At 39.1% G+C, this 15,027-nt stretch overlaps 2 protein-coding genes across 4 annotated transcripts in view; both read right to left on the bottom strand.

The window, feature by feature from the left end:
- The window catches only part of pcca (propionyl-CoA carboxylase subunit alpha), a 238,898-nt gene that overhangs the window by 4,112 nt on the left and 219,759 nt on the right, over positions 1 to 15,027 (bottom strand). The window lies entirely within an intron of this gene.
- The window catches only part of vps8 (VPS8 subunit of CORVET complex), a 158,313-nt gene that overhangs the window by 92,766 nt on the left and 50,520 nt on the right, over positions 1 to 15,027 (bottom strand). For 2 of the 3 annotated variants that reach the window (XR_007428212.1, XM_049470132.1), the window contains exons 21-28: positions 14,030 to 14,252; positions 12,402 to 12,491; positions 9,117 to 9,168; positions 7,679 to 7,751; positions 7,508 to 7,580; positions 4,311 to 4,430; positions 1,132 to 1,203; positions 315 to 434 (exon numbers count right to left, since the gene is read on the bottom strand). Coding sequence is in view for 2 of the 3 variants with exons in the window: in XM_049470132.1 (XP_049326089.1) it covers positions 315 to 434; positions 1,132 to 1,203; positions 4,311 to 4,430; positions 7,508 to 7,580; positions 7,679 to 7,751; positions 9,117 to 9,168; positions 12,402 to 12,491; positions 14,030 to 14,252 (823 nt within the window). In the remaining variant the exon portion in view is untranslated. The remainder of the gene's footprint in view (positions 1 to 314; positions 435 to 1,131; positions 1,204 to 4,310; positions 4,431 to 7,507; positions 7,581 to 7,678; positions 7,752 to 9,116; positions 9,169 to 12,401; positions 12,492 to 14,029; positions 14,253 to 15,027) is intronic. The other variant, XM_049470133.1, reaches the window with a different exon arrangement.

Below are 15,027 nucleotides of genomic sequence, written 5' to 3'. Positions count from 1 at the left end.
TCAATTATAATTCCCTTAAAGGGCAAAAACAATAAACAACAAATAACAACATCATGTAAACAACAGCAGATTCACAGGGTTTTTCTGTCATCCTGAAACACCTCTCAGCTCCGAGCGTGATCTCGTCACCTCCCGCCTCAGAGAGCCGCCTCACACCTCTAATCCTGCAGAGTTATTTTTACTGCAGCTGCTAATTGTCTTTATGGTGTGGGAACATTAGCGCTTTCACAGACGCCGTTTCCTCCCCACCCTGACGAGCTCAGCCTGCTGCCTGCAGACCAGCGAAAAAAACGATTTTATTATAAATAATAAACCTGATCAAACAGCTTCCTGTTGACGAACAGCGTGTTGTCGGGTTTGGCGAGCTGCCGGGCGAGGAAGGTGAACAGACAGCCCACCTGAGACGGAGTGAAGTCAGAGTTATCCACCATCACCTGCAAACAACAGCAGAAACAAGAGAGAAAATTATGTTATAACCAAAAATTTAAGAAAAAATAAAAACAAATAACAATAATAAACAAGCAGGTCTGTAAAAAAAAGATGGACGAAAAAAAAATAACACAAACGAAAAGGTATTATAAGAAGAAATAAAAGAAGTTGCAAAGAAAAATGAAAGAAAAATTGAAAGAAGTGCAAAAGAAAGAAAGAAAAAAGAAAGAAAGAGTGAAAGAAAGAAATAAAGAATACCTGTTAGAAATAAAGGAGAAAAGATACAAAAGGAACAGTGAAAAAGAGCAAAAGAAAGAAACAAAGAGCAAAAGATTATTATAAGAAGAAATAAAAGAAGTTGCAAAGAAAATGATTGAAAGAAGTGCAAAAGAAAGAAAGACTGAAAAAAGAAAGAGCGAAAGAATCAGAGAAAGACAAAAAAAAGAGTGAAAGAAAGTAAAAGAAAGAAAGAAAGAATAACTGTTAGAAACAAAGGAGAAAAGATACAAAAGAAAGAGCAAAAGAAAGAGCAGAGAGAGAGAGAGAGAGAGAGAGAGAGTGAGAGGGAAGAGAGCATGTGAATATTGCTGAGTGATGGTTCTAATCACTCAGAGTCTGAGAGAGTCTGAAGACTGTCTGAAGTCTGACTCAACATCTCCTCCAATCATCTGCTGATTACACTGATTATCATCCACATTTTACCTTCAGTAAAATATCCACAATCCTCTGCTGGTACTCCAGAGCCTGTTTATCATTCTTAAAATCTTCAAACGTCTGAGAAGAGAAGAAACAATAAGCAGAGAGTTCGAGTTAGACTACAGCTCCACTTCACAACAACAGAGAGGTGAAGACCTGGAGACCAATCAACACCAGTAGTGAACGTGCCGTGAGCAGTGTAATAATCTATATATCACGCCGGCTGTGGGTGTCACGCAGCACCGCAGCAGTAGTGCACGCGAGGAGCGCCAAAATATGCATTCAGTCTATTTCTGATGTGTGTTACATGTGTCTGTTTCTGGGCAGAAACATTGTATATATATATATATATATTGATTGATTGATTGATTGTTACTGTGACATGTGAACAACTCTGTTGTTTTAAGTGTCATCAACTACCCAACTAATCAAATCACTAGCCAATCACCTATCCAATTAACTACCCAATTAATCATATAACTACCCTATCAACTAGCCAATTAACTACCCAGCTAATCAAATCACTAGCCAATCTTCTAGCCAATTAACTACCCAATTAATCATTTAACTACCCTACCAACAAGCCAATTAACTACCCAACTAATCAAATCACTAGCCAATCACCTAGCCAATTAACTACCCAGTTAATCATATATCTACCTAATCAACTAGCCAATTAACTACCCAGCGAATCAAATCACTAGCCAATCACCTAGCCAATTAACTACCCAATCATTCATATAACTACCCTATCAACTAGCCAATTAACTACTCAACTAATCAAATCACTAGTCAATCATCTAGCCAATTAACTACCCAATTAATCATATAACTACCCTATCAGTTAGCCAATTATCTACTCAACTAATCAAATCACTAGTCAATCATCTAGCCAATTAACTACCCAATTAATCATATAACTACCCTATCAACTAGCCAAGTAACCACCCAACTAATCAAATACATATACTATCAATTACCAATTAATTACCCAACTAATTTAGTTATTAGCTTATCAACTAGCAAACCAACTACACAACTAGGGTTGCAACGGTATGAGATTTTCACGGTATGATAACCGTCTCGGAAAATACCGCGGTATCACGGTTATCACGGTATCACAGTTTGTTACATATATTATTAAACTGACCCTTAAAGAAATTACAACAAAGTTTTTTTGTTCAATTAACTATTTATTGTAGAAACTACACCATCAGGTGAAGGAAACCATGTTTTTCCACTACTCTTAAGGGCATTAAGAGTGTATATATATATATAAAAAAAAGTTGGTATATAACCAGATACTGCAGAAAGAGGGGATTTATTTCTGACATGATCCTCACAATAGAGATTTCTATTTTAAGGCTTTCACACCTTAAAACCTTCAACATATGAAAAACAGGCACGTCAGAATTTGAAAATTAACGCATGTAAATGAATGGCGTCTTTCACATCCAGTCCGGCCAGGACCTTTACACGGACACGTGAATCCATCGTAGCACGCACTTCACGCCTGTACCTGCGTGCCCAAATTTCGGATAACTCAGCGCTTTTGCGGGCGCTTACCGCATGGGTTGTGCACGACTACAAAGAAGTTTTATTTAGGTTATTTAGGTAAAATTATAAACTGAACACATACTTTGCGCTGCACAGCGGGGTGGTGTTCTCGGAGATGGGAGAACAGGTTTGATGTATTTCCTCCTTTAGCTGTGACTACGGCCACATTGATTACAAGCTTGTTGATTACAAGATTACAAGTCTGTTTTCAGGCTGTTTGAATGAGCGAAATATGATCAGAATTATGTTAATTAACACTAACATAGAAGCATAGAACTATTATTTAATAAAAATGATTTTTAAGAACAGCTAAACACAGTGCGGAGAAGTTCACGTGCGAGAGAGAGAGACACAGAGAGAGAGAGATTTGCGTGTTCTGATGTGAGCTACTCACAGGTAAAGGTTCTCTTTTATCTCCTCGTGCTCATTTTAGTCCAATTCATAATTCTGCAGTTTCTCAGTGTTTTCTGTCGTATTTTGCGGCTAGCGCGAGCGCTTACAACTAACACCGCGGACCGCGAGGTGCAGCCGCGCTGCCGCTGTTATGCCGAATCCGACTCCCTGCTCAATCCGACTCCCGCTTCGCGGACAGAATCGGCACAACACCTCCCGCTGTAGAACTGCGGGAGTGAAAACAGCGCTTATAAATAAGTTAGTTAAGTTTCACTTTCAGTTTTCGTTATTTGGTTCGTTTTCATTAACAATAATAATTGGTTACTTAGCATTAACATTGTGATTATCACACCAGAGCTTTATTTAAAAATAAAATATATAATTAAAAAACAGATGCCTACATCTCAGACTATTTTCTGGAGCCGACCCGATTTCGGGTCGGTCCTCGGGTCAGGTCTGGTTCGGGCAGAGAATCTAGGCTCTAGTCTGATGCACTTTCTGCCATTCTCACCGCTGTGTGCTGAGTAGCTGAAGCGGAGCAGAGTTGCGCATGCGCGGGTGACTTTCTCCTCTGGCTTGCGTTTTACCGGTAATAAGCAAACACGCACGGTATGATAACCGTGCATTTTAATACCACGGTATACCGTGAACCCGGTTACCGCTGCAACCCTATACACAACTAATCAAATAACTAGTCTATCAGCTAACCAACTACCCAGTTCATCAAATGACTAATCTAAAAACTAACCAACTACCCAATTAACCACCCCACTACTCAAATTACCAGCCCATCAACTAGCCAACTACACAATTAACTACCCAACTAATAAAATACATATGCTATGAATTAGCCAATTAATTACCCAACAAATCTAATTATTAGCTTATCAACTACCCAACTAAACAAATACATATCCTATCAATTACCAAGTAACCACCCAACTAATCAAATTACCAACCCATCAACTAGCCAACCACACAATTAACTACCCAACTAATAAAATAACTATTCTATCAAATAACTAATTACCCAACTAACCCGTAGCCGATCAACAAGCCAAATCCTCAATTAACTAGCCAAGTAATCAACACACTAACCCAATAACGAGCCAAATGTCAAACTAACTACCCAGCTAACCAAACAGCTACCCACCAATCAAATTAACGAACCAGATAAACAACCAACTAATCAATGATTAGTAGATGAAAGAAAAAATAGAAAGTTTGATGCTCACCAGAGCGAGGACGTTGAGGAATTCCCTCGTGTCAAAGTGCAGAAGAGTCCGGATGTAGGGATACACCTCCTCCTCCTGGGTGGCCTCGACTGTGTGCAAGCGAATGAGGAACTCGAACACCTACAAAACACACACGCACACACACACACACACACACACACACACTCAATAAAAGGCCAATATGTACATATGCAATTCGGGTTAATCCTACTTTTCCCAGTGTACACACTGGGGGTCAAACACTTCAAATGCATGTGGGGTTGCCATGGAGACCAGGTAGAGCTCTGTAAATGAGTGAGTGAGTGAGTGAGTGAGTAAAAGAGAGTGAGTGAGTAAAAGAGAGAGAGAGAGAGAGAGAGAGAGAGAGGTGTAAGTGTGAGTGTTATCTGCTATTCACAAACACAAGGGCAGCTAATGAGCCTTTGAGGAAGCTACTGTAGATTACAGACAGGAGCTGGAAAGACGTGTGTGTGTGTGTGTGTGTGTGTGTGTGTGTGTGTGTGTGTGTGTGTGGAAAAGACATATGTAGTGTGACCCTACTTTTGCACACTGGGAATACATTGTAAATATATTGTAAATAATCAGTCTTAAATTTAGACAGAAGCCATACAAAATTTGAACGAAGCTAAAAAGAATTTCCACAGCATTCCCAGAGAATTCCTGCAGTATTCTTCAGTGTTCACAAGCATTTGTACGGAAATTCCAGAAACTCCCAACAGCATTTCTCGTAAACTCTTACAGTATTCTGAATTTATATTAAATTTAAGTAGAATTCCTATAGCATTTGAATAAAATTTCCACAGAAATTTCCTACAGAATTCTTGCTAAGTTTAGGCAGAATGTGTAAGTAGCATCTACACATAATTCTCAGAGAATTCCTAGTTTTTCCACTGAATTCCCAAAAGGTTGTATCTGATTTTCTGTCAAAAAAAATTAAGAGATCACATCAGTTTCTGAATCAGTTTCTCTGATTTTGCTATTTATAGGTTTATGTTTGAGTAAAATTAACATTGGTGTTTTATTCTATAAACTACAAACAACATTTCTCCTAAATTCCAAATAAAAATATTCTCATTTAGAGCATTTATTTTCAGAAAATGAGAAATGTCTGAAATAACAAAAAACATGCTTTTTTGACTTTCAGACCTCAAATAATGCAAAGAAAACAAGTTCATATTCATAAACTTTTAAGAGTTCAGAAATCAATATTTGGTGGAATAACCCTGGTTTTTAATTACAGTTTTCATGCATCTTGGCATGTTCTCCTCCACCAGTCTTACACACTGCTTTTGGTAAAATCAAAGAAACTCATAATTTTTAAGTGCTCTCTTATATATATTTATATATATTTTTTTTTATGTTCTTCAGGGACCTGCTGTTCAATCAGATCTACAGCAGGCTGGTAAAGAAACTCATCATTCTTAAGTGGTCTCTTTATTTTTTTCCAGATCTGTATAAGACACATTTCCCAGAATTCCCACAATATACCCATAGAGGACTCAAGACCTCACACAGAGTGAGCAGCCAAGTCCCACAAAATTCCCACAGTATCCCTACAGAATCCCTATGTAGTATTCCCGTAGAGTTCCCATGACGTGCCTTTCACTCCACTGCTTTTAAGTGTAAACAGAGTGTGTGTGTGTGTTTATACATGTCTGGGCTTTAGACTTTTAAAGAGATACAACACAGAGAACCCCCTTCCCCAACAACCCCCTACTGAGAGCAAGGCGGAGAGAATATTAAACACACACACACACACACACACTCTACTGTTGTGCCTCCACAGGGCACAGCAGCCCCACTAACTCCGTTCATGTTTTTTAATTTTGTTACAGCATTGACCGTGTGTGTGTGTGTGTGTGTGTGTGTGTGTGTGTGTGTGTGTGTGTGTGTGTGTGTGAGACAGGAATGTAATTATGATCATTACTATGCAGCTAGACTTACTCAATGAGCCAAGTAAATGTTTACAACATAAACACACAGATATATATACTTTTAAAGGTCTTATTTCATCGTTTTTTTTTTTTCATTCCTTTTAAAATGTCTAGTTGTGGTCACTAGTATGAATGAATGCCATTTGAGCTGAAAAAAAGTGCTCCGGTGATCCGGTATAACACTGCTTTAGTCCAGTGAAGGAGTGGAGCGGGGTGAAATATACATGCAAACATGTCAACTCTGATTGGCTAACAGCACTGCTACACCAAGAGGAAGCGTGATGAACAACAGTTAGAAACGTTTTATAATAAAAGACATTTTTACACTAATAACAGTATTTGCAATGTCTTATGTTACTTTACAACGTGTGTAATAAACTGTCTTGCTAAGTGCAGTTCAGCCTATACTGACCTAGTCTTGGAGTCTCTGTAAAAAGCAAAATCCACTGGAGATCCTATTTAAACCTATAGTTACTTACACACACACAGAGGTGGGTATTCCAGGTCCAAAAAATAAAAAATCCACCCTTTTACTTTTAACTAGTGTAAACAGAACTGTTTTAAAAATAAACCTGCCTATCTCAATTGTAATAGACAAATTCTAACAATTTTTTAGTTCCTAAGGAACTCTGAATTACTGGGTAAAGCATATAACACTGATGTGATGTTATTCGCACAAATAACACAGGATCTAACTGCCATGCTGTTCCTAGCGCTGTTAGTACTTATCTGGCGAGATGTGTCGCTGGCTGGCTTCAGCTCTGTCTGTGGGCGGTCGCGAGCCGAGGTGGGCGGGGCCATGAATACTAATAATTCACAGGTTGACGTAGACACAATGTTTTTCCTGATCAACTCTCATTTTTCTGAATTTTTCTTTTAACCCTTCTAATAAATGTTGAAATTTGGCTATTTTAACCTTAATGGCAGGCATGAGCTACATAGAGGGGTCCCAGCATTGAGGAACACTGTGGAGCCGTGGAAGAACTGTGTTCTCTGAAATGATAGTGGTGCTCCATCCAGAATTACTGGAATGAATTGGAGAATTTAGCATCAGGTGGAGTTAAGATTATACAACTAATTCTGATCCAATTTTGATCCAATGGTCCAGCAGTCTAAACCCTGCCACTATGATCAGGAGATTGCTGGTTTGAATCCCGATCATGCAGCTTGACATGATGCAGCTGCCGGAGCCTCGAGAGAGAACAACTGGCATTTCTCTCTCTGGGTGAATAGATGTCCACATAATATACAGTACATACACACCTGATTTTTGACTTGAGGAACCAGGTCTTCTGGAATGTCTCCTAGAGGATAAGCTCGTCCAGCCAGACAGCAGCTAACAGACAGAAATATGCAAAAATATGAAAAATGTGTTTGTGGTGACAAATATAAATGTATTTTGATTATATTGCAGATTTCTTTTATTTTTCTTACCTAATGTAGACAAGAAGCTTGTTTCCCATGACCACCTGCTCATCTGCAGGAAGATAACATCTATAGTCAGTACCTGTTAAACCATTTATTATCATGTTAGTTATACTATGTTATATCGTAATATACACATTAAAAATGCTAAATAGTGCTGGAATTTGGGACTTCCAATATCCACTCTATCACTATAGACCACTGAAGTCGTGTAGTCATTTTGTAGTCGGCGCCATGTTGTTTATGCCCATATTTGGGGCTCCTTTGGGGTTCCGTGTCTAAGCGGTTTAAGTGAATAGGGAATTTGAATGGGCTTTTTTCAAAAACTGGCCTCTGTCACATTCTGTGGTACATAAATCTGTTCAGAACCCTGTTCATTTTATTCTGTGTACATTTACCTCCTAAATATCACTGGATCCTCTGAATTTTGAGATTGTTTAAGGGGAGTAATTAATTATTAAAAGTAAGAAAAATGCTAACTTTAAGCTAATGCTTAACTGACATCACAGCACAGCGGCTGGAATTGACCCCGGACTGGATTCTGCACAACACCAGTGAACTCCCATCAGAAAGCGTTTTGGATTATTATTCTTCTTCACAGAGGATCATTAAAGCATTTAAACAGGTGAAAACTCTTTCAGTAATGTTGAGCAGTGTGATGTTGAGCAGTGAAGTCTGTGTTAGAGCTTTAAAAGGCAGATAATAAGAGAAAGTGTCTCTCAGTTCAGCAGCGCTTCCCCGAAGGGTTTAGTATTTAATTACGGTCTTTAGTTTATACTAATTACAACACCTGACCCAAATAATCAACCAACAACTAACTAATCAACTAATCAACTAACTACCTGCCCTCACTGAGGCGACCAACCAGAAACACCCATTTATTTCACTGCATAATAAAGAGGGTAATTGTTAAAACGTGTTACAGCTGGTTCTGGAGTATCACTGACCTGTTTTAGTGATTTTATGCTGTAACACTCTCAGCTCTCCTCAGTAAGCGCAGTTAGTTCATTAGTTGGATCAGCTGTGTGTAAAATGCTCCTAACTTATGGCCGGAGTTTTCGCTGGTGTTGCGCCAAAAAAAAGAGTCCTCAGCTGATCTCTGAATCTGAAGTTGGGAGGTCAATTCACTCTAGTGCTGTAGCATTAGCTTAAAGTTAGCATTTTTCTCATTACGACTCTTAAACAATCTCGGAATTCAGAGGATCCAGTGATGTTCAGGAGTAAAATGTACACAGAATAAAACGTACAGGGGTCTGAACATTAGTTATTTACCACAGAATGTGACAGAGGCGGGTTTTTGAAATTCATTTCTATTCATTTTTCTCATAGGGAAAAAACAATTAGACGCGGAAGCCGTACGAGGACTACAGAATGTCGCACGACTTGTTCAGTGGTCTATAGGCCAGCACTGTTGCTGAGAATCATGGGAGCTGTAGTTTATCTGTACCTGTGAGAGGCTTTCCTTCACGCAGAGGAGGACCGATCACTTGGAAGAGTTTCTGAATCCAGAAAAAAGAGAAAGATGTTTTAATTCCAGGCGGCTTCTATAAACAATAGTGAAAGAATGGGTCTTAGGCTCTCAGGAGGTCAGTGAACTCCAGCACTGTGGTACCGTGATAGGATGCGTAGAAAGGGCAACAGTGACCTGTCGTTTGTCAAATAGTGAACCCACAGCCATCTATTTTGTTGTTGCTCTCACGAATGAGGAGGGATGGACGTAAGTGAAGATATAAATGTATAAATTTAATAACAAGATAAATAAAAACAAAACAGAAAACAAAACACGGGTAGCGCAAAAACGCACATAAACAAGACTAGAATATATCTATTTAAGAAAGACTAAGAGAAACTAAGGAAACATGAAACTTAAAAACATAACTCTTAACATAGAATAACTAGAAAACACTAAGAATACAAAATGAACAAACTAGGAACACTTACTAAGATAACAAAACAGACCTGAAGTGAAGAAACAGAGATTCAAGGAATGCAAACTACAAAACCATTAAACATACATACAGAGCACATGGATACAAAATACTCGACATACACTGGGCTATTTATACACAAGGAGGGTGAGGACCGGTAACGAGGGGGCGGGGTTACAAACAAGACACAATGTGATAACACTAATGACTAGGGCAGGGCTAGGGCGGGGCCAGGGCGGAGACAGGACAATAACAAAACAATGCCATGTGCTCAAAAAAACACATGGCTGGGGACACAAGACAGGTCAGGAGCACAGAAAACCAAAAGAGGGAAAAACACCTCTAAGGACAGACAAAGGCTAAGGTGTGACAGTTGCCCTTTCTACAGATGTGTTATAACTGATTATTAATATTTTTATGGCATTTACAACCTAATTAGTAACCATTAATAAAATAATTGTAAAGCATTTATAATAAACCCCTTTATAAAGGTAGTGTGGTAATAACTTTAAGTTGTTTTTTTTTTTTTTTTTTGCTTTATGCATCTCTCCAACTGTTTCAGACACGTACAGCGCCCGTTTCCTGGAATAACCTTCCACTGTGAACATCAGGAAGCCTGGAAATGCCAATTAATATGTTCCTCCAAACCCACCCCGAGTGACTCTGTTTACATCTTAATGACTGAATTATGCAGAATCGTGGGAAAATCTGTGGAATTCCCCTTTAAAAGTGTGTGTGTGTGTGCGGGGGTGTGTGTGTGTGTGCGGTGGTGTGTGTGTGGGGTGGGGGTGGGGGGGATGTATGTGCGTGGTGAATCCGCTATTAGTCCGCGAGGAAGATGAAAGCGCTGGGGTTGGGTGAGCTCCTCTGAACCTCTAGATGAAAGAGAATTGATGTGGGAGAGTAATTTGTGTCCTGGCCAAAATGTTGCGCACACACACACACACACACACACACACACACACACACACCCACAGATGTTTCCTTGCAGAAACTTTGATGCAGGTGAGCTAGCAAATTTGATCTGCCCAGTCTTTAGGCTGTGCCCTTGATGGAGTTTGGTATTGAACTGTATGATGGGGTACAATGGATATCTGTGTGTGTGTGTGTGTGTGTGTGTGTGTGTGTGTGTGTGTGTGTGTGTGTGTGTGTGTGTGTGTGTGTGTGTGTGTGTGTGTGCTCGCATTTAGGCGCATTTTAAGAGTAACTATAAGGAACGTCTAATTCAGCAGGTCTCGCCGCTGGGTGGTGGCAGTGGGGGGTAGCTAACTAAGTTAAGTAAAGCTAAGCTAAATAAACAAAACTGTAATAAAAAAAACAAACACTTTCTTTTAAAGTCAAATGAGTTCTGGATGTTCATCTACACAGATTTCTCTCCTGAAAACTCTTTATTTTGGTGAATAAAGCACTTCCATTTATTTACAGTAAGCTTAGATTCCTGAATTCCTCCAGAACAAAGGATGGAGCATTAGCATTAGCTACAGTCCAATATACTTATCTATGAAAGGTGAAAGAGCTAGCGCTTAGCAAGGTTAGCTGGTAATGCTAATGCTGCTCCAGTAGTGCTAGCCACGATTAGAATCAGGCTACAGGCTGATAATACTTACCTCTGAATGGGGAAAAAACGGTTAGCAGCTAATGCTAATGCTAATGCTACTCCAGCCCCGGTTCTTGAGAACTAAACTGAAACTCCTGTATAATGCTATGCTTCAGTGGAGTGGCTTTACTGCTCGTTAATACCTGACTGATAAAATTCATACATAAGGTGCACTGTTCATTGTTAAAGGATAAAGGATTTTAAGTGCACCTTAGAGCGTGAAAAATACGGTAGTTGTGAGTTACAGTAACGCTCAGCATGGCGTCTGTTTACAGATTCAATGAAAAAAGAGCCAATCAGTTGAGGAGGGTTTCTTTCAATGGTTTTGGGCAATTAAATTATTATAAATAGTGCAGGGATGCATCAGAAAAGGTATGATTGATGCTGCTGGGAATCACATACACATACAGACACGTTAAAGCAGTGAACTGACTGTTACAAGTCCCACAAGCGTAAAAAAAAAAAAAAAATACTCATTAATACTCGCTAATGAGTAAAAATAAACTACGCATTACTCGATAAATACTCATTAATATCAGAATATTCCAGATTCTGCTGTTTCTGCTGTTTCTGAGCAATAGAGCTGTAATCAACAAGTCTTGCTAACCCCGACTAGCACTGCTGAAGCAGCATTAGCATTAGCCGCTAACCACAGTGCTAGCACTTTTGCTGTTCAGAGGTGAATATATTGCACTGTAGCCTGCGCGTTTAGCGTGTTAAAACAAGCTACTTGGGACGAACCACTAGCTAATATTACCCTAGCTTACAGGCACAAATAGGGTTTCTCAGTGTAGCTCTATTAGGTGGCATTAGCGCCTAACCGCTAACCGCTAACCAAAAGTTGGTTTCTCTGTGCACTATGCTCTTCAGCAGGAGCTGAACCCACTCCGTTATTTCACAATGACAGAGCACAGTCTCTTCCACTGTGTTATAATATCACTGACAGTTGGCTGTGGAATATTTAGTAGCGAGTAGTGAGGAAATTTCACGACTGGACCTGTTGCACAAGTGCTGGAGTTCACTGAGCTCCTGAGAGAGACCCATTCCTTCACTAATGTTTGTAGAAGCAGTCCCAGCATGCCTAGCTGCTGCTTTTACTCATATACCTGTAGACACGGAAGTGATTCAGATACACCTGAGTTCAATGAATTAAATAAGCGAGCAAATACTTTATGTGTGTGTGAGAGTGTATGTGTGTGTGTATTACCTCCATAGGGCTGATGTAGTCGTTCATGCCGCTGTTGAAGACGTAGATCATGGCATCATAGAGCTGGTTATCCCAACACATTTGCACCACCTACACACACACACACACACACACACACACACACACACACACACATATTTATCTGTGTTTGTAAGGTGATATTATAAATACCGGTATACAAATATGGCTTCACCAAAGTTACATTGTGCACTTAACAGTATTCCCTCTGTTACAGTGAGTGGAGCTTTAGCATGTATCTGAAGCTGCTATTTTAGGGTAATATAATATAAAATGATGCTTTAAAAAAGTATTTTAATGTTAAGAAATCTTGTGAAACTCAAATGATTTAAAGGTGAGGTAGCATACCTCTTTTTATACAAGTCAGAATGGGTCTATGATCTATACAAAACATTTAAAAAAATTCTTTGTACAAAAGTCTTACCAGTTTCAGTCCCTTTCAGAATGAGCCGCTTAAGGGCTCCGTCACTTTTATGCAAATAAGCTGTTGCTGGCCACACCCCATTGATGCTTAACTGCGATAGAAGCACTTTATTTTAAAACTCATTATTTAGGCTTCGAGTGATCCAGTGGTCTACAGCGCCGCCACTATTATCGGGAGATTGCTGGTATGAATCCTGGTCATGCAGCTTGCCATCGACTAGCCATTGAAGCCCTGAGAGAGCACAATTGGTCTTGCTCTCTCTCTCTCTGGGTGGGTAGATGGCGCTCTTTCTCCTCATCACTCAAAAGGGTGATGTTGATCAGCATAAGGAACCGAGTCACTGCACTTTTTCTGCGAGTGCGCTGTGATGCTACATCAGCAGCACTTTGAAAAGAGACAGTGGCTGACTTCACATGTATCGGAGGAGGCATGTGCTGGTCTTTACCCTCCTGGTGTTGGGGCATTACTAGTGATAGGGGGAGTTGGGTAATTAATCATGTAAATTATGGAGAAAATAGATAGAAATCTAAAGGAAAAAAAAACTCAGCCACAGACAGTTAGTACAGATCCCTCCTTCAGACAAAGTCTGCTAGCTAATACTGCTGTGTACTGTTTGAGGTTCTTTACCAAAATTACCAAAATAAAAATGCCATTTCTTTATCCGATCTAGTGGGTGGGGCTTGGGTGGGAGTTAATTGGTAAGGGGTGGTTCCAGTGTGATTTTATGCACGTTTCCTTATTGTGTCTTTACAATAAGCATTCAAACGGCTAATAGAAGCAGATATATGATTCCTGACACTTTTAAACTCTTTCAGTTGATTCACAGGAATTAGATGTGTGGATTTTTTTGGTGTTTATTATAGGGGCAGTTGAGATCCAAACGGAAATAGAACAAAAAAAGCGTTTTGCATAATATGTCCCTTTTAAAATACTGTCAGAACACGGACTCTCTTTGCTGCTTCTGCTGTTCCTAACTAAACTAAATGCAGATTACCATTGTTACCATTACGCTCGTGCAGCTCTGCTTTTTTCAATCCACAAGTGACAATACAGATAAGGAGCTGCAGGTGCTGATTATACAGTACAATCTGGTTCGCTTGATTACACTGCTTCATTCACACACACAACATGGTAATATACACACTTCAGCAAGTCCCAATGAAGCACAGCACACACACACACACACCTGCTGTATATCCAGGTTAGTGATGTCCATGTGCACCAGGCAGCCCTCCACGCTCTCCATCATGCCGTTCTCCTGGAAGTAGCTGAGCAGGTCCCTCATGACGGGCGCGGTCAGGCAGCCAATCCGCTCGCTCAGAATGTACGGCTCCAGACTCTCCAGAAACACACCCTTAGCCACCGAGTTCTCCACCAGCCTGCTGTAGATCTGATTGAACAGCAGGTCCCTGAAGAACATAAAAAAATATATATATATAAAAATATATAAGAGAGCACTTAAAAATTATGAGTTTCTTTGATTTTACCAAATTGAAAACCTCTGGAATATAATCAAGAGGAAGATGATCACAAACCATCAAACCAAACTGAACTGCTTGAATTTTTGCACCAGGAGTAAAGGCATAAAGTTATCCAAAAGCAGTGTGTAAGACTGGTGAAGGAGAACATGATGCCAAGATGCATGAAAACTGTGATTAAAAACCAGGGTTATTACATTAAATATTGATTTCTGAACTCTTAAAACTTTATGAATATGAACTTGTTTTCTTTGCATTATTTAAGGTCTGAAAGCTCTGCGTCTTTTTTTTTTTTATTTCAGCCATTTCCCCATGGCTATTTTCTGCAAATAAATGGTCTAACATGACAATATTTTTATTTGGAATTTGGGAGAAATGTTGTCTGTAGTTTATAGAATAAAACAACAATGTTTATTTTACTTAAACATAAACCTATAAATAGCAAAATCAGAGGAACAGATTCAGAAACTGAAGTGGTGAAGAAATTGCAATTACTTGGGTAATATTTTAAAAGGTGATTTTTACCTATTATATAAGGTACCCACCATTTTTAAGCAATATTTTTTTAAATTAATTGCTACCGTATCAAATATACAGATACAAAATAGAAGTGTTAAAAACTTATAATAAATAAATAAATAACTTAATATTAATTTAAAAATGTGCTTGAATAATAATATAATCTGAAACTTTTTCTATATGTATG

Source organism: Astyanax mexicanus, chromosome 21 (assembly GCF_023375975.1).
Source record: "Astyanax mexicanus isolate ESR-SI-001 chromosome 21, AstMex3_surface, whole genome shotgun sequence".
NCBI lineage: Eukaryota > Metazoa > Chordata > Actinopteri > Characiformes > Acestrorhamphidae > Astyanax > Astyanax mexicanus.
Note: the sequence above shows the minus strand (reverse complement) of the source record. Positions and strands in the feature narration are given on the sequence as shown.